This window comes from Lonchura striata, chromosome 1 (assembly GCF_050655825.1).
Source record: "Lonchura striata isolate lonStrDom1 chromosome 1, ASM5065582v1, whole genome shotgun sequence".
Lineage (NCBI taxonomy): Eukaryota > Metazoa > Chordata > Aves > Passeriformes > Estrildidae > Lonchura > Lonchura striata.
Window position 1 is genome coordinate 45,559,913 of NC_140703.1, and position 20,940 is coordinate 45,580,852.

General features: G+C 38.5%; 1 protein-coding gene across 2 annotated transcripts in view; it reads right to left on the minus strand.

Moving 5' to 3' along the window:
* GUCY1A2 (guanylate cyclase 1 soluble subunit alpha 2) overlaps positions 1-20,940 on the minus strand; it is a 150,286-nt gene that overhangs the window by 70,189 nt on the left and 59,157 nt on the right. For both annotated transcript variants that reach the window (XM_021529359.3, XM_085593422.1), the window contains exon 5: positions 3,550-4,035. In XM_021529359.3, coding sequence (XP_021385034.1) covers positions 3,550-4,035 — 486 coding nt within the window. The remainder of the gene's footprint in view (positions 1-3,549; positions 4,036-20,940) is intronic.

Genomic DNA, 20,940 nt, shown 5'->3' on the forward strand with positions numbered 1-20,940 from the left:
TATCATGTTGCCAGGAATAAAAGCCCAAGGAAACTGCATGTGGTACTGCTGAGAGAGTGCCAGTTTAGCCAAATAATGAAACCAAAAAGAAAGCAGAAATCCACACAACGAAGTTCTGGATTCTGACTGTAAAATGAATGTATGTAATTATATTGTCTTATATAAATAATCAATAAACTTTCAATTAAAATGTTTATGATGAAGATGTATAGCAAAGAAATTCTGGCAGCTGACCACAGCTCATTTTCAAAAGACATTTAGGATTCTCTGCTTAGTCAAGGAAAGTGGGACTTAGGACTTCAGAGAAAGTATAGTGTCAGAGAAAAGCTGCAATGTTTTCAAGGACAAATTCTGCCCTGTGTAGAGAAAGGACAAAGAAACTAACACCTACAGAATCAGGCCTGGTTCTGCTCTGTTTGGCTTGACACTACCCAGCATGCAGCCAAAAAAACATGCTCAATAAATGTCACCTTTACACAGTTAAAGAGTGCAAGAGAAAAATGCTTCAGAAAGGAAACTGTGGGGAAGAGAGCTGAGAAAGCAGGCCTACAAAGGCAGAAGGAGTCAACAAGAAACAAATATTGTAAATGAGCCAATGTCAAATATATATTACATGAAGGAGAAGCAGAAGCTGTGGGGAATCTTAAGCAGGGAAGATATCAGACTGCAGGGTTAAGTTTGAATGCCAGAAGACATGGCTGCAGCATATCTAAATTGCTTATTTGATAAAGAGAGGGCTTAACTAAAGCATCATTTCCAAGTACTTGTCTGATAAATAACAGGAACTCAGATGCAGAGAAAAACAGGTCAAAACAGTCAGGCCAACAGGACATATTTTACCCAAAGTCACAGCTTTCAAAATGTACCAGGATAGCTCTCCCATGACTTCTGCTCCTGGAGTCCATGCTTCTACTTGCATGTCCCCAAACACCAGCTTGCCAAACATCTGCAGCTACACTGGCCTGAACTGCACTTTCTGCTGGACTTTTTCTCCCACTCCTCAACTCCAAGCCAAATATAATTAGCTCTGATAGTCAGCAGTCCCAGTTTCCCAATGCATCACCAGGTCTCAGTTCTTTCACCTCCTTGTTCTGCGATTATCATGAGCATATCCTTCCTAATCCTTTCACCAAGGCTATATGTCAGCAGATTCTTTCCCAGGTTTCACTCTCAAAACCACAGATTCTTCTATATTGCTAGAGCTGTCACCCAGGTCATACCACCGTGCATCTCAATTACGGCAATGTTCTCCCTCAGCCTGGACAAATGTAATCTGTCGTTGTTGCTATCCATTCAAAATGCTGCTGTGAAATTCATCTTCTGAGCCCATCATCTGTCTGTGCCATTCTTATCTGTGCCTCCATCCATTGGATAAGCTTTCCCTACCTCATCAGTTATAGCTACTTACTTTAATTTCCAGGAAATTTCAAAGTCTAACTCATCACCCTTCAGCTCTCTCCAAGGATTTTCAGTCTGTTTCCAAGAGTTTATTATGTTTGCTCTCTATGTCTGATTAGTTAAATGTGAGGATCTTTGTTCTTTCTGTGCCATATTTCTCTGTGAACATCCCTGGATGAATAGCATGAGACAAATGAAAATATTACATTCATTGCTGGATTAGAAGGAGTGAGGTTCTGAACACAAAATTCTGTAAGAGTAAAGCTGGGTAAATCATTTACAGCATGGAATTTATTTATTGTATTTTACCTAATTTTCTGTTTACAAAATGGTAAATTTGGTATTCAGATGCATTCACCAATTAATCTTTGCAAGTTATACTTGCCATGCTGCTTAAAAACAAGCAAATTTTAAAATTTATGTATTTAGGTCATTTGTACATGATAAATTTCTGTAGCCTAGTTACACAAGTATATCTTTGAGGTGGGCTGGGTACAGAGAGTGGTGATTAAGTATCTAAAATTCACTACCTGACAATAACTTAAAAAATCATAATTGTAGTGGTGGTGATCATTCCTATGCATAAGTAGGAATGATATTCTTAGTGTTCTCGCAGGACTCAACCAACCTTCTTTACAATCAGATAATAGAGTTTTGCATACTTTATATCCTATTCCCATGCAAATATAATTTTCAACGAAAGATGTTTTGAATGCTTCAAAACAGCTGTAATTAATCATCTGGGAACACAGTGAGCACACCCATGTGAACACACAGCAGGGTCACTAGGTATCCTCCTTGGTATCCTCCTGACTCTGGGTTAGAAGTTCCTCAAGTCCTGTTCTTGAAGCTGGGTCATAATCCAGTGCAGCAACATCAGATTAATACAAACTGAGATCACACCAACCATCTTTTCTGACAGCACCACCAGAACAGTTTTCAAATTAGGGCTGGTACCTTCCACTGCATTCATGTCCCAAGATGGTCTTTGGCTTCTGAGCATTAGTAAAACAAATCCCTAAACCAGGAGCCCAAAACTTCTTTATTGGTACAAGTGTACTTGTTTACTTTTGTAAACTGCCCTACCAACCTTTAGCTATACTATTTTCAGTTCTAGCCAAGGTACATGCTGTAGCTTTTCAGCCATGATTATTATTTAGGTAGATAGTAATTATTTTCCATTTCCTTTTAAAGTGCATTAAAGCCTAGAAATTAAAGGAGCAGGACATTTTTGAGACCTTTTTCTCTACAGCTTATCAACAAATACTATATTAAATACTTTGAAAACTGTTAGTTTGCAAACCTCAGGCATATAATAAAGTCAATATATAATTTTACAACCACATCTCTTTTCTCATGTGTATTAACATATAAAAAGAGACTTCCCCTATGTCTTCTATCACAAAATTAAAGGCATTCCATATACAAAACAGGCTGTAGGTTTCACAGGATAATTACACTGCTAATATCTTCAGTGCATTTATTAAATTCTACCTCTCCCTTTTTTCTCTCAAATACATACTGGACACCAAATCCATTTAAGGAAGTGAAGGTGAGTTCTCTAATAGGACCAACATGTGTGACATTTCCTTTGGAGCATGGCACACCAGTGCCATGTCCCATTCATTACATTTACCATGCACTGACATATGCTGTCCTCTTCCTGCTTTTCAGTGGAAGCTGAAGTTCCTTATAATAACTTTTTTTAGTGAATGCTCTGCTCCTTATGGAAAATTTTAGCTCTTTCAAGGGAAAGATAAATGCCTAGATCCTGAACCATTCAAGTTGAAAGTGAGTGCCTCCAAGGAGCTGCAGCCTGGGTTAGGATTCATCACTGTGCACTTCTTCATTGTTAGAATGCTGTGACTGACGTGTCATCTAAAGGAAACCAGGCTATAATACAGCAGATGTGTATTTCTATAAGGAAGTGGGAATATGAGGCCTATATTTCCATGGGACTACCATGATGACAGTTTCATATTGAAGCATTTGCGTTTCAAAGGTCATATTTCAGATCTGGGTTTTTTTACACAAAAAAAATATTGCCTTCTTATTTTTCTGAGGAAGGTCTGCAATTTAGGAAGAAAGCTACTGGGATTTTTTCTGCCTTCATTTCAGTTTCTTTTGCTAAGTTAACACTTGAGCTGTTACCTTGTAGATGTCAAGGAATCCACACTGGTGGTCGAAGCGCGTGTAGAGCTCATTGAGCATGCTGATGACCTGCATGGGCGTGCACTGAGCACAGATGGCAGTGAAGCCAACAATGTCTGAGAAGAGCATGGTGACATCATCAAACTTCCTGGCCTGAACCTGCTGCCCCTGCCACAGCTGCTGAGCCACCTCTTCAGGGAAAATAGAAATGAGGAGATCTACTGTCTTCTTTTTCTCCTCTTCCAGGGCTTGGTGTGTACATTCTAGCGTTGCCTTCAGCTTATCCATTCGTTTTTTCAAGCCATCCTGGGCCTTTGCTTGCTCCCCAACCAATATGACATCACGAGTAGCATCATGGATAGGTATGTCTGAAAGATGGAGGCCTCGGCCCATCAGCTCATCCAGCTTGTCCACACAGGGGGAACCCAGAAACAATATGGAGTTTGATTCTGGCACATGAATCATTTGTCCTTTAATTTCCATCACCTGTAAAAAAAAAAAAAAAGTTTAGAGAGGGGGAAAAAATCAGCTTATAGATGTGAATCCTCTTTCTACTCTCTCCATCTTTTCAGCTAAAACAATTAACTGTAGCCTTTTATACACAAGCCTTTTGCACTCACCTACTCAAGTAATGAGACTCACAGTCTGCTCACCAAATTGAGTCAGGAAATAACCTAAATTGACACAAAAGTATTCCCAAATCAGATGTTGGATTTTATTTGTACCCAATTAAATAAGAAAGCAATAATACATATTCTCAGAGTGACATCTAAATAATGCTCCTGGAATGTACTTGGACTTACAAGCAAATTTTAGAGTTGTTCTTTCTCTGTTACTTAGCTATAAATTACAAAAAGCAAAAAAGTGAAGAGAAATTGCAACTTCTGAAAGCAGGTTAGTGAAATGAAGTGCCTTCTGTTCTTTTTCAGCAAAATATCTAATACAAGTCTATTGTGGCAATTTTATAGAGAAATCAAATAAAAACAGATGTAAAAACCAGCTCTATAAAATAACAAATGGCATGGAAATATACTAGTCCTGTTTCCCGTTTTTCTTCTCATACATGCAGCAGAGTTGAAGGGGTAACACTCAGAATCTGCAGATTTCTTGGTAATAGAGCTTCATCCAGTTTGAATCTGTGGGACAGCAGAAGGTACAGGAGGGAAGGAGCATCAGGTGGTTCATCACTCCGGTTTATAGCTTTGGCATTTGCCTGTTAGATGGCTGGATGTTTTGAGCGCTGTCCAAGGGTTGATATCACTGAGGCCGTGGATTGTTACCTCTTGTTCCACGACAGTCAAGCACAAAACTACCCGACTGAAATTGACATTGAAAACTAAACTAAATCAGACAAAGCTGTATCTATTTGTAAATACAGCTTGCCATAGCCTGTGTCATGAAAAACAACTCCATTAATGTTTCCATTCCAGGAGTGCACAAAGACCAGGGCAATTCTGTTCTAGGTGATCTAAAATACCCACAGACCTTATGAGGATCTCATGCTCAATACAGGCACAACACACAAGCCTTGTGCACCTAAGCAGTATTAGGCACCATAATGCCTTGTATCTGTGTCTTCTGGTCCACATAATATTTTGAAATGAAAAGGCCTCCTCCAGTCACCATGTTTTCATCATGTAGGCATTTGCTCGCTGTCACATGATTCACTTGCTATTTAATCCTTCATCTATAATCCTACCAAGCAAAATGGAAAAACCTCCATCAGGGAATCCGGAGGTGTCTGTAATAATGATGTGATTCAAGTGTTCAGTGGTCTGAAAGCTCCTGCTGAGGTGACAGGTAATCCTACATGGTACTTCCATGTATGGGGGAGATTTTAGGAAGCTCCTCTTTCTATCAGTTCTTTTTTTACATCACGTAATACGTCATTATTGCAGACTCGATGGCAATATGGGAATAGAGCTTATCCTGTCCCTATTGCCCTGTGCCTTCTCTGCTAGCAACCTAACATTCAGCTTCTGATGGTAGCCAGGGAACTCAGCAAGTGAAAATAAATGCAAGTCATTAAAACTGTCACATTTTCTAATTTACGTTCCTGCACACCCACTAATATTTACATTCCTAAGCCTTGCTTCCTCAGCTTCACTCTGGGACATTCATCTCTGTGAGAAAGCTTGTCAGCTAACTACATGAGCTGATTTAATGCTCCATGGCTAAGTGTTCTTTTTTCTACTTTTAAAACATGGCTCCCTGGGAAATAGGATGCATTCTTCATGCATGCAGCCTCATTATTTCAAAAGGGCACACGCGAAATTGTTTTAACTCCAAAGTACAAGTTGCCAAATATGAAATACATGGTACAGCATTTCTAAATTCTCTTCCTATTTTATTCCTCTGTGCTGGAGAGTTTTCTGTTCGTAGAATTTCACTCTAGTGCAAAATAAAAGTATCTCATATTATCACTTGCCTCTTCCATTTCCAGGTGAAAACAGGTTGTTTTCAGCTCAGCTCAGGAGAGTGTGATCACAGACCCTGGCTGAGCCAGCCTGGCCTGAGCTGCTTGTCAGCAAGGCAAGGCACCTGGCTTGGAGGTATGTTTCTCCTCTTAGCCTGCTGTGAGGCTAGAAGAAACTCAATGCATCCCCCTGTGCTCCCACTTTACCTCTGTCAATTTGAGGTGTTAAACTCTTTGATGTGATTGCTGTCTGTGTTAATATATTGTGCCAACCTTCCCCAGCTGGACTTTTCTCAGGAAACACTGACTGTGTAAATAATGTACTAAAACAGGCACTCTGGAGTCCTCTGCTCTGCTTCTGGGTAACCTCAGGCAAATTATCAACCCTGACTTCTTATTTGGCCTTGCAGCACAGCAGGAGCAATGCTATTGACCACCCTGTAACACACTTTGAGACTTATGTGTGAAAATAATAAAACAATAAAAGACAGACCATCCTGTAAAATGCCTAATAATAATCAAGTGAGCTGCCCCCTGCTTCAACAAGGTTGAGTGTTTCCAGAGCATTTTGAGAAAATTTTGCATAGATATTCTCCCTACACAACAGATTAGCTTCCTAAAACTATTGAAGGTTCAGTGATATTTCAGCTTTATCCCCTAAATTATCACGTGTTCTGCTTAACAGGAATTGTTGATGTTGATGTTACCTATCACTTCTTCCATGTTACTTTAGTGATTCTGTCGTCCTGCTCTCTCTTGATGACTGATGGATGTTTTAGAAAATGGCCTGCCAGTCTCTTCAAGTTGCCAAATCAGGGAAAAGGACAGCAGAAAAAAAACTGTCCCAGCTTTCCTGGGGAGAAATACTCAGGTCTTGTAAAGAACAACAGCAGAGAAGAGTTAAGACTGCATCACTTTTATCAGCTTTTGCAAAGCCCTTTCCTTTCCAAAGAAGTTTCAGAGATGATTCAGACACTTTCTAGCAGACTTCAGCCTGCAACTGTGATCCAGGATGACCTCCATCACTTTTCTTTGATTTCTTGTGATTCTTATATTCTTCTTTTTATCTTAAAATATAGCTGATGTTCTAAGATATCAGGTTTGCCTGAATCTTGCCATAGTAAGTCACACTTCTAGGCACCTCCCCAAAGCTGAACAGCTTTACACCTGGACCATAAGCCTACAGGCAATCAGGATGGCATCATCCATCTTTCTTGTAAGCAGGGAAAGATAGAAACATTTCTGTCGTCGAATGTATTTCATTACTGCTACATTTCATTGCCTTCCAGTCTCTTTAATTATATTCTCACTGAGTAAAATGAGAATAATTCTACCATTTTCAGAGGACATTCTCCTGATTTACAGTGGTGCAAGAGAACATTTTGAAAAGAGCAATTATGTATCATATTTTACAGTCTTATGCTGCAGTGAAATGACAGTGCAGCCTAAGTAGCTCCAGGATGAAAAACAAAAAACCTATCGCTAAATTTTTCTTTCACCACAAACCCACTCAAAGAAAGGGAGCAAACAGTTCCTGATTTTAAGGAACTCTTTCAGCCTCTCTCCCCAAAGACCCAGCTCAGAAATACAGATTCTAAAGCTGCTTTTCGAGAACATGGGGAGTCTCCTACTGAGCAGTGCACCACCAGCTTCTTCATTAGGTACACAATATCCAACCCTCTGCACACCCTCTGCATACTCTGGATGCAAGCCACCCTGGGACCAAAAATCTTATTCATCAAATACCAAATCCACTGCCTAATCTTCAAGGAAAAGCACAGGAAAAAGCTTCACCAGTTGCACTGAGGGCGAGTATACACCGTACAAAGGTGTGTGTTTTGGAATAGTGACTGAAAGCAAGTGTACACATCTTCTCAAAAAAGATTAAGGAAATACAGGATGGCATCCCTGAGAAATAACTGCAGGGTTAAAAAGGATTTTCTTTCTAAATGGTCAGACCTTTTTTGCAGCCTCTGCAAACCACAAATTTCAATTTCAATCAAAGGAGCTGCTCCTTTGATTTTGATCAATGCATAAACCCTCCCAAACTGTGATTATAGCATTCTTTTTATTAGTTTTATTATTTGGATTAGGTTAGAAGCTTAAAGTGTTAGGCCACCCCTTCATACACAGTTGCACAATCCTGCTTGATTTCATATAATGGACAAATTCAGTAAGAGAATATAAAGCTGCTTCCTTATCAGGCTCATAGTTATTTAGAGGATGAAAAAACTGGTGCAAAATCAGCTTGAACCTGAACACCATCACCATCATCATTTCCAGGTACAAAGGATATAGGGTGACTTTCAGAAAGGAGGTCCAACAGCTAACCTAAATTTTAAAACAACTGGACTTCTCTGAATGTCCTATAGGATACATAGCAATGTCTCAGGAACATTAACAGCAAAGTATTTCATAATATTTGAGCAGTTAGAAGCTTGGGGGATTTTGTGAACACTGGACAAGGCAACAGTATACTTGCAGAAAGAAATGTAATAACTTCCTTGCTATGCTTACATGACACATCTAGAAGGCTGAAAGTAAGACAGATAAGACAGACAACACTGGAATTTAAAAAAAAAATCTTAAATCGGAAAAATGGGCTGAAGCTGGAATTCAAAACAAGGGTAACAAATATATTTAGATAGAAATAATCAAATGCAAAAAGTACAGGCAGGCTAACTGTTCCTAAGAAGATGGCCCAGAGTGCAGAGTGGAACAAATTAATGTAAGCCAACATGTCATGCTGTCATTTAGAAAGAAAACACTATATAGGACGATATAAACAAAAATAACAGCATGCAAAACACAGGCAATAATCCTTATGCTGTGACTACTAATTTTCAGACCCCAGAAGGGCAAATCTGTTCCTTTTAAAGTATAACAAAAAGGTGGACCGATTGGAGAGTCTGATGAAAAGCAATGAAGGCAATGAAAAGTCTAAAAAATATAACCTACAAAAAAATTTGAAAACATTTGATGGTTTACCCCAAAGAAGAAAAATCTGAGGGTGGGCCTATGAAAAAAATACTTAGTGCCAGTGTAAAGAGGTCAAACTCTTCTACAAATCCTGTGGAAAAAGCTTTGCAGGAAAGGCCCTGGTGATCCTGGTGAGCACCAAACTGAACATGATCCTGCAATGAGTGAGTGCTTGCACCAAAGGCTAGAAATGCTTTGGGCTCCGTCAGGAGGAGTGTTGCAGCTGGTGCTCAGAACTGGCAAGGCCACACCTGCAGCACCATGTCCAGTTCTGGGATCTACATTACAGGAGACACATGGACATGCTGGAGAGCATCCAGGAAAGGGCAACAAAGGTAATAGGAACCTGGGACATCTTCTCTATGAAGAAAGGCTGAGAGAGCTGGGACTCTGTTTAACCTGGAGATCAGAAGGCTCAGGATGATCTTATCCATGTACATAAGTACTGGAAGGGATCAGGGATGACAGAGCAAGACACTCTTCAGCGGTGCCCAGGACCAGTGGCCACAGACAAAAACTACCCAAAGGAGGCTCCCTCTGAATAACAGAGAACACTTTTGCTTATATAGGGTGACCAAGCACTGCTACAGGCTGCCTACAGAGATTGTGGAGTTTCCATCCTTGAAGACACTCAAAAGCCACATGGACGTGGTCCTGGGAAACTGATTCTAAGTGACTCTGCTTGAGCAGAGACTTGAACCAGATGACCTCCAGAGGATCCTTCCAACCTCAGTCTATGAAATGAACAAAAAGTAAAAGGCTCAAATTGGAAAAAAATAGTTTAATGTGGGATAATCTTGTATTCACAGGGAGAACGAGAACGAAAACATCATTGGTGAGGAGCTGGATTATGGTGAGGAGCTGGACTATGCATTAGATTTGTGAGACCAGTCAAAGGTGATCTGTCTGTCTGGAAAGCAGAGGAATGAACCAGTGACTTAACAGAAATCTAGGTAGAAACAGAAAGGGGAGAGATAGTAGGGTATCATTTTGCATTCAAACAAAAACTACACACGTTATTTCTGAGATTATTAATGTAGCATCAGCATGGAATTCATTGCTTCAGTCAGTTTACAACTCTCTACAGGTAATAACAGAAAGAGGTGCTTCTGGAAAGCTGGAAAGTTGTGTGATCTATGTGACACAACTAAGTCATGGTCAAATAAGTCATGCCCCATGTGTATAAATATTTACAGGTCTCTGTTATGAAGGGAGCACAAGGCTTGGACGTACATGCCTGTACTAGTTAAGTCTACCTCCCATCAGAATAAACTTAATTCATAGCAGTGAATGTACTGCTGTGCACTGAAAGATACCTAAATGCCAGTATGTTAAGTACATTAAGGGAAATATGAGTTCTCTATTGATCTAACAGATTTCTATTTTAAATGCTCCAAACCTCAATTTAAAAAAATGAAGACTTGGTAAACCTGTAAAATTAGTGCTGCTCTGTGGCTGGCTGACCAATAGATAAGAAAAGCATGACTTTGACCCTTAAGACAGAAAAAAAACAGCTATTAAATCTCTCCAATACTCCTGCTCTGCTTATAGAGTGGGGTAAGTTAGAGCCACAGCCAGCAGAACTAGCTGTGGAGGAAGATTCATGAAAATAAGAAAAATCATACTCTAATGAAATCCTGATTTGCTATTTTATCTGTAGACAAAAATAACAAAATACCATCTTCCAGTACACACATGTTTTATTCAAAAAACAACCTAAGAGAAATACATATCTCCACAGAAATGAAAAATAACTTTTCAGTTGATGCCTGATACAATTGAATAAACTAGATAAGGTTTGCTCAGCACAACTCAGGATGTGCTTGGCTTCTTGTGAAATTGTAACTCTCAGCGTTTGCTTACAAGTTTGTATTTCCAGCTCACTGCATTGTCAAAAGAATGTTATTCCACACAGCAGCAAAGGGACTGTTAAAAATTTCTTGTTATTTATAGTAAACCCTGTAGTGTTTCATAACATGCAACAGTCTTCAGAGCAAAGTGACCAAATGTAACATTTTCTGTATGTCATAAATACCTCACAAACCCAGACTGGCATCAAAAATATTGTACCTTTAAGAAATCCAAAATTTTGGTGGGGATATATTCATTTTCTATAATGTAAAAGAGAGAGAAAATCATAATGAAAGAAACATTAATATCTTTCAGTTGTAAACTTGGATCTCTAAAATAATTTCTTGGTATGAAAAAAGTAAGAGAGGCAGATTAAAAGCAAACAGGTTTAGATAGGATCTGCTCCACAAGAAGCATAAAAATGCATGACAAAAGCATGGAGCATAAGGACATATGAAAGGGAAAAAGGGGAAGAGGTAAAGGAGATGACTATCCTTAACATATTAGTCTGCCAAACCAACTAGATAAGCAAAAGGCAACAGTGGATTCCATCTGGAAAAAGTCACGGTGATTTACAGTTTATCTTTTCTTGCTTCAAGACAAAGAAATGGCTTTTAAGAAGGTACTCCTGACTGCTACTTGGATAAGCCCAAGATAAATCAAGCCCTGTGGAATAATGGGAAAAGGATTCCTTCAAAGAAAATCTATCTTCAAAAGACAGCAAAGAGTCAGAAATCAACCCCATGTGCTCCTTGGTCAGCTTCCCTTACAGATGCTCTCAAGCAGAGGAGTGGGTGAACTCAACACAGAGACAGGCAGAACACGGCATGGGTAACACCAGAGAGTTGATAAAACAACAATAAGAAACTGACCAGTGTTTCCAACAGAATTTCAAAATCCCATTGAACATCAACACACTGAGAACAGATTGAATGTTTTTCCCATGAATAAATAGCTTAATATACTTAAATGACCTGTGTGCATCCCAAAGGTCCCATTGGCCTGACAGTCCCTGTCCAGTGTCCCAGGACACCGCTGGCCCTGCCCAGGGCACTGCACTCCTTGTCAGCCCCTTGGGATGCTCTCACAGCCCTGTCCTGCCCTGTCTGGCCACAGGCCCATCCAAAGGCTTGAGTTCCAGCCCAGTATCAGTGTTTCCCCATCCCCAACCCCCGGGAGGTGCCAGTGCTGGTGCTGGCTGCCCCCACATTCCCAGTCTGGGTGCCTGGAACACGCCCTGGTTGCCAGGTGCTGCCCCTCCACCCTGCGGACTCCCACAGCTCCTGGAGTACCCTGATGGCATCCAGAAAACATTTTACCTAAAACACCTATCAACCAGTGAACATCTGGACAATGGTCTTGGCCATATGGTTTAGTTTTAGGTATCGTGTGAGAAGCAGGGAGTAGGACTTAAGGACCCTTATGGGTCCCTTTCAACTCAAGATAGTCTATGATTTTGTGGTGTTCATTTTACTGCAAAATGTATTTCATCCCCTAAGATTGTTTTCAGGTTGCACACACTTTAATTAACATGCTAGACTTCTACCTTTCAGCAATACATGTCTCTGCTACCTTATTAAAAGCCAGGCTACTCGGTGCAGATATTCAGCTGGCCATCTTACTCCAACAACATAGAGTTACAAATTTGGCAGTATCAGTGTTAAAAAGGTCTGCTTTGTCAGGAACAAAGGAATGGAAACAATTTTCAGAGGCATGCTCATTTGTTTAGAATCACAGAATCATAGAACAGCTGAGGCTGAAAGGAGCACTAAAATCATCAAGTTCCACCCCTGCCCACAACAGGCAGGGACACCTTCCTCTAGATCATCTTATCCAGGGCCCCATCCAGCCTAACCTTAGAGAATTCCAGGGATGGGGCATCCACAGCCACTTTGGGTAAGCTCAAGATCTGTGGACTGTGAAAGTGGTGATAGCAATAAACATGCTCCAAGCCACACACTTGCATTAATTTCGTATTTCAACCATAGCAAAATGCATTTTTGCACTTATACCACAACAGTTTAATTGCAACAGATCAAAATATAAGGGAAATTTCCCATATTTAATATTCTCTATGAAAAATACTAATTTCCAATCAATTTTTGTTGAACCTATGGTTAAAAATAAATGCTATATATATTTACATAATGAAATCTCTAATTATATCACGCCTGTGAAAACCTTTAAAACTGACAAATATTATGTGTCAGTTTGTTAAAGACAGGTATTTTTTATTTATTTCTGACAATGTCAACCAAGCAAAATTATGGAGGAATGGGTCAGTACACTGAAGGGAGTGGAGATGTTGCCATTTTCCACAGTTTTTGGATTAGTTTCTAGTGTCTTCAGTCCACGATTTGTGTGGGTGCATGAATCAGTCTTTCACCTAATCCTACCACTAGCAGTCTTCACCTCCTAACAAGAGCTTCTCCTTTGACTGAGATCTGTCCCAGCCACCTGAGATGACTTACTAGCAGAAAGTAATCATACTGCTTATGTGATATTTCTTATTAAGTGCTTTTCTTTCTCAGATTCAGGCTCACTTGTTTCTTTAAGGAAACTGGGTTCTTAACAAAAAACAGTGAAATGGTTAAATAAATGCATATGTTTATTAATGAAAACAGTAGGCAAGGAGCAGCAGAAGCAGCATTACCCTTTGATCTGTGAAAACATATATATATATAGCAACCATTAGGAGATATGACATTTCACCACCAACTTAGGTATCTTAAAATTCCTGTGATTAAAAGATCTCTTAGCCCATGCACTAGCTAGCTTGCAGAATTTTTCACCTTTAGGAGTTACAGAATCTGACTCTTTCCCTAATTCATCTTAAGTATATAAATCTGCTCAAAATTCCTGCCAGCACCACACCAATGAAGCTGATAAGAATTTGAGTCCTCTGTTGGTATTTTTACTTTGCTTTGATTTTTATTACCCCATATATCAAGTATGTTTGCAGCTTTTATAAAAGATTTTATCATTAGAATTTGGTATTGGGATTAATCAATTCTGGTCTCCTGGTGCAGTATAAATTTTCAGGACATGAAGAGAAGAAATTTCTTCTTTCCCATGTCCAATAATTCTTACGTTAGATATAATAAGAAAGATCCATTCTACCTCTCACTGAAGTCACTGTAAATATATCAAGCTGATTTTAGTGAGAACTGCACCAGGCCTTTAAAGTTATATTTTCTCTATATTTCTTTAAAAGGTTGAATTTCTTTTAGTGTGTTTAACATAATCCACCACATCATTAGGACACCTTTCATCCATAACCTGCTGTAAGTAGCATATTTGAGAAGTACCGAAGTACCAGTAAAAGTCGGTCTCCTTGTGGAGTCTCTTACACGCTGTGTTAATGAATTTGGGAAGAATGTATTGGCCTGGTTTAGTAGCCTCAGGTTAAGGGTGTCATTTTCCACAAAGTACTTATTTTACAATCCATCAAGAAATGAAAAGCAAATGAAAACATAATGCCTTTAACTTAAGCATAAATAGGACATAGTGTGAGAAGGAGCAGTCAGATGTAGCGAATATTCACATTTCTGTGCACATTAAAATATCTGTTTAGCTTTTATTTTCTTCACTGCATCTAACTGATTTTTCTTCGATATGGTAGTAAAGAATTTTTTTTTTTTTTAAGGTGATGTTTTGAAACCAAAACATGGTCAGTTTCTATTGCCTTGACTTTTCTAGCACAAATTGAAGCAAGCAGTTAAGCAAGTTCCTGCTCCTCACTGCTGCATGGGGGCCACCAAAGCCTGGAGGGAGCATGGTGGAATGGGGCAAGTGGGAGTGTGGATGGAATTGGGAGACCCAGCCTTTACAGCAAAAAAGGACAACAGAAGCGATCAGTCTAAAAACACTGAGAACTGCTGCCTGCCAAAGCTCCCCACTCAGCTTGTGGATTCCTGTCCCTGGGTACCGCAGGGGAGCTTTGCTCGGCTTCTCAGGACTGTCGTGGGTAGGCAGATCCCAAGGCAGCCAGCCCCAGAAATCGCAGGGCTGCCCTAGCAGTGTTTTGCCTCAGCTGAAGCACTCCTCCTGCCGAGGAGCAGAAAATATTTGCTCAGGCACAGAATGATGCTAGCACAGCCTCCTTGCTTTTGGCACATGGCCAGCTTACCCAGGACGGCTGAGAGCCTGAGTGGAGCTAATGAAAAGCTGTCTGTACACACATCCACAGGATCAACTCTAACCAATTCATAACCAATGTAAATACTGACCTGCAGCTAATTTGGAGATGTGAATTCCCTGAAGAGCAAGAGCATTTGATGAGCCTCCCCATTTTCAGCATCTTGACTCCTACAATTCTTTTGAGTATTAAAGCCTTTAAGCCTAAAATCTGTATGTCAAAAGTCAGTTTTAAGATATAGATGCCCTTTCAAAATTTCACACTTCAGATATTTACTCCCTTTGCAAGAGTCAGAAGGAGGAGAAGAGGCAGGGAATTCAAGATTCAAGGGATTCAGTTCCTGGTTAAGCCCAGGAAGAAGCAGCAGGGAAGGTTTTAAGATTGGGTTATACTTATCATTATCCTACCCTGATTTGATTAGTAATAAATTAAACTAATTTCCCCAAGTCAAGACTGTTTTGGCCCTGGCAGTAACTGATGAGTGATCTCTCCCCGTTTTTATCTTGACCCACAACTTTGTCTCCCCTGTGCAGCTGAGGAGGGAGCCCTGCCTAAGGTCTCCTTTAAAATGGTCCCATGAGAAGAGCTAAAAAAGAAAACATACTCTTTGTGGAAATTAGTCCACCTTATTTTCTTCAGGTTTTACCTGTAAATCTGCAGCCTTTTCAGCTAAAACTGTGGGCTAAGTTTTATTGAGCATCTGTAATACATGTGTCTTCAGTAGCTGTTCTGCATTTTCATTTATTTGGGTTTCCATGGCCTGTCATTGACTTCTGTACTTCATTTACAAGCACAGGCTCTCATAAATGCTCTCTTCCTTCTGTACAAGTCAGGATCTGCTTGGATTCAAGAAGTAGTAAGAACTGGTGTAGTGACACACAGTTGTGTGTTACATGGAAATTATTGTGCACTGATATCAGGTATTGCTAGAGTGCTGTAATATCCTATAACATGTAGATTTTTTCTACACATTTACATTGGAAATCCTCTATTCTGAACATTAACAGCTTATGTTTTGTAGTACTCAGCACAAGCACAAAATCAAGGAATCTATCCCTAGTTTCATATATAACTTGCAATATTCTGGAGGACATCATGTCTAGCCATTTGGCTAGACATGATGTCCTCCAGAATGCTTAATTTTTGCAATTTCATTTTATTTTTCATAAAATTTTAATAAAGTATTAAGACTATAGAGGACAATTAAAGGAATATTAAATGTTATTGCATTATCAGACTGAAGATTCTATGAAATAAAACACTGGTTGATGTATTGAGAATACAGAATATTTGACTTCTCAAGTGTGAACATATGATTTATTTATAAAGTTTAAATAAGTTAAACTAATTTTCTAAAATACTCTATTCTTACACAATATTCCATAATAATAATAATTTTTTAAAAGACAGTAAAATTTAGCACTCCTTAATCACACTGCAACAGTCTTCTGATTTAAATCAATGGCATTATTCACAGATCAGTTGATTTCTTAAAAATAAGAAACTATTCTTATATCTGTCGAGGAAATGAGAGAAAATTATGATGATTACCCAGCTTCAGGTAAGAAGAAATGACAAAGAAAAGCAGACTGATGATTCCCTATTTCTGTGTTAAGACACAAATTTTCTCACAAGATCGTATGAGATCTTTTGTTTAAATAGATTTTCCAATTGCTTTCAAAATACATGGCTCTCCAGAAGGGATGTTCTTCAGCTAGAGCAATGAAAAGGCCTCCTCCAAAGTAATTTGGAATTAGTGGGGAGGCTGTTTTCGAGACCAGCACACTCTAGGACACAGCATCACAAAGAGTGGAAAATCCCTCCTTTCTCAAATGACCAAAATACATTCACCTTTTATTGCAGCACACAAAACATTCTAGGTCATATCTACCAATACATACAAGTGTATGTTGCATCAGTGGAAATAAATTGAAAGTCTGGCACTAACAACACCCTGATGACATTTGTGATCTGTCAGTCATAGCTAAACAGTGTAACTAGCCATTTTCCCCAATTTCTTCCCACACATGTTTGGGAAAGAAAATAACATCCTTTGCTCAACAGGCAAGAAAATAAGATATTGTTTATGAAAAGTCATTATGATGTATTAGTGACTTGTGAAAAGATAGAATAATTAAACTTCTCTTTTTCCTTTCTGCTTTGGTTGATGGCTCCTCAGTCAGTTTAAAACACCATTGTACTTAACAGACAATAACCTAACTGAAGAATGTTAAATGATCATAGATTAATAAGGCATTTCAATTGCTTTGAAGCCCCCAAAGCAAAAATCCTGACACAGTGAAATAAATGGATAAACAGCCAACTTAACTATGTAGAGATGCCCAATGCAGCTTTTCCCTATGCTCTGAAATGATATACTATTTGAACATGGATGACCATATATATTACTGATTGCAAAGGTTCACAACATCTTAATGCTCATATTTCACAAACACAGTTAAAGATTCAAGTCAGGAGACAAATGAAATCAAAGCTCATTCTGTAAAAGCTTTCCAGAGATCAGCTTCCATATGCTGTCTTGCTCACTTCAAATCACCAGATGCCTAAATTCAGCAAGGATCAATCAAATCTCAGAATTTCATGTGTGTAAATCAACAACATCAGGAAAACTGTCTTGGATTCACACAAGAAGAAACTACAACAACATTGCTGTCTCACAGTGCCTTAACATTTAATCTGTTATATCAGGACATTCTTATTATAGAACTTAAAATTTCTGATTTCGTATTAGATCACACAAAAAATGAAAAATTTTGGAGAAGCAAGATTGTTCCAACTGTTTTAGTTTCTATCAGAATAAATCTTCCAGAAATAAACCTAACAGTCAAACTAATCAGTGAAACAACCAGCAATTTTTTTCTTCTGGAGTGAGATTTCCAACTGGCAATATATCTGAGAAATGTATTTTAAACATTACTGTTTTTCCTAGTTGGTGACAGTTTCATATTCAGAGCTGGTGTAGCCACACAGTTCCAATGAAGCTGATTTTAGCAAGCTCTTCAGCTACTCTCGAAAATAGTCCTTCCCTAAGGTAAAATTGGGAGATGCATCCTCAATAGCTACAGAAGACACTGACAGTAGCTGGTCAAAAACACCCTAGCAAAATATCTCCTCCTCCTCCTCCTCCTCAATCCTACAATGAATAAATAAAGTGATAAAATGGAGAAGTTATGGTTTTATTGAAACAGGCACTTTCAATCAAAAAAGGTGATAAGGTTGCAAAACTTGAAGGAATATCTCTTACCATAAACATACGAAGAAATTATATTTTCAGATATATCAATACTATCAGCTTTGGGACAAGGAGAATAGAAAAACCTCTGTCCTGATGCAACCCAGCAGATATCTAAAAATGCATTTCAGATGAATTATGGGCATACCTTTCCGCTGAATATTCATTATCAAACCTAGACGACATTTTGCTAACAGAGACTGATTCCTTTACTTAGGCTACGTCATGCCGAAGTGATTTCCCCCTCTTTGTCTTCATTTTGACCTCTGTACACCTTCCCAGGTAGTATCAGACCATATTTTTCTTAGTTAGATCAGCAAACATGACATGTTGTGTTTTCTCACGCTGATGCAGCTGTGCTATTAGTCTCATTAAACAACCAAATCCATGAACAGCCTGTATTTGGCAAACAGCATCAGCTTCACACATTTCCTGATTAGCCAGGCTCAATTCCTTGCACAGAAGTAATGATTTACCTGTGCTTATTCATATATCAACCCTGGAATAGAATGTGTTCTTTTCAAAAGGAAGTTAATAATGTACTATTTCCTGGCACTGTGAAAACACTACAATTACAGCACTAGATTTGCTGTGTTAGTCTAGCCTATGGTCCTTCTCTTCTCCTGCTCTCTGCCTGCTGTTGACCAACACCAGACATTCCAGACTGAATCACCAGGGCTGCTGATATACTTTGTGCCCAGGAAACACATTTGCTTTTATGGGGTTTTTCACATGATTCTGGAGGTTTGTTTGGTTTTGCTGTTGTGCTGTGGGACTTTTTTTCCCCAAGAGCTATCTTAAAGAAGTCTAAGCAGCTGCTGCTTGATGCAAGGAGGAAGAGACCAGGATTCCAAAGTGACCTAGCTAGAAAGACAAATACCCCCACATGGGATGCTAACATCAAAGTCCCCCTGGGAGCTCAGAGTCAGCAAATCAGAACTTCTCTCCCATTTAAGCAGCTTTGCTGTGAGAAGTTCTAGGCTTTGTTTCAATGCAGCCAATTTTTGGTGTTCTGTTATCTGTTTTTTACTTAGCCACTAATTCCTTCCTCTTTCTTATAAAAAAAGATGGAAAACTCCTTGATGGGATGACTGTCATTAGTCCTTGTTCTACAGTGGGACTAAAAAGTTTTAATGCCTCCAGAGAATCTGGTTTCATCTCTTTGGTTACTGAATTTTCCAGGTGATCTGAGGCCAGTTTCCAAGAATCTTCTCTCCCATCATACTTACTAGTAATCAACAAAAATCTGCTATTTGTATCATCTGGAAAAAACATCTTTAATCTGGAAAGGGAGCTTGCTTTTCTAACACAGGTCAAACATCATACTTGTTTCTAGCCTACTTCAATTCTTGTTCTCCTTCTTCCATATCATTCAAAATAAATTGTAGGCCTTTAACCTAACAAAATAAGACTAAGAACCAAGTGAGAGTACAAGGCTATTTATTGTAATCTCTTAAAATTTTATTTTAACATTGATTTTTTTTTTCCCCTCTTCTTTATTTTTTCTCCTTAGTAAACTGTCTTTTGTCATAAACTTTGGCTAGTGATTTCAGGAAACATCATGTTCTCATTTTCAGTAGTATAAATGTAAAATGATTCCCAATGCAGTAATCCAGCTTATTCAAAATGTACAGCAATATAATAAAGCAGTACTTGATTTACAGCTGCTTCCACAAATTGACAGTTTATTGGCATGAAACTTGATGTTTTTCATTTCTTCATGCAAAAGCCAAAACAAACAGCCTTTTTTCATAGGTTTCAAATTGATTTTCCTACGTCATTCTTCATATTAAGTAGTCCAATAAATATACATATATTTGAGAACTCTAACATTTTACAGGTTTCTGCTACTTCTTTCTAATTCCAACCACAGAACATAAGAAGTCCTTTAACTGGATGCATCAGAAACCAAAACACACAAGATCTGCTGAATCTATTGTATGTCTAGGCAGAGATTCTGTTTTGATTTACTCTAAATAAGTCTCATCTGTTTCTAAAAGAATTCAATGTTTCTAAAAGAAATGTGCACTAGGAAAAAAAAAAAAAACAAAACACAAACTAACAAAGTGAGGAAATTATCAAAATTCTCAAAAGCTTCTGCCAATGAACAAAGATTGGATTTTGTAAGAGAAATAAATTATAGGATGAAAAATATCTTTCAAATACTTCATGTTCAGCACCGATCATTACACCTGTATGTCTTAGTTCTAATATCCACTTTCTTTTTTAACATTGCCAAAAACAACTGAGACTCAACATTATTCGCAGGCACTGTGTCCCTTTAGGGCTGCCTCAGAGCTATAACTTTTTTTATGATGGATCAGATTGTGATGCAGTGTTACGTTATTAAATGTTCATAATAAGGTATGTAAAAGCAAATGGTAGAAATGAAGTTTGCTTCATCCTTCCTCTACCTCCTCCCACTCATAAAGGGTGCAAAGACAGTCTTATTGACTTACAAAAAAAAGAAAAAAAAAACTTAGCAGAACATATTACTATAGTAAATATATTGAGAGTAAATATATTGAGAGTAAACATTTTTGGGTTTCAAATTCTATAAACTGCAATGTAATTTGGGGTCAGCAAAGTTCATTTTCAGCAGGTACGGGTGTTTGTTTTAGTCTGTTTTTTATGGAAGGGGAGTAGGTTCTACAAAGGAAAGAGCATATATTGTCTTTTAAGAAAATCAAAGTAAAAAATTATTCAATACATCATAACTTTTATCCTCATACAGCCAGGAGTCATTCCTTTCAA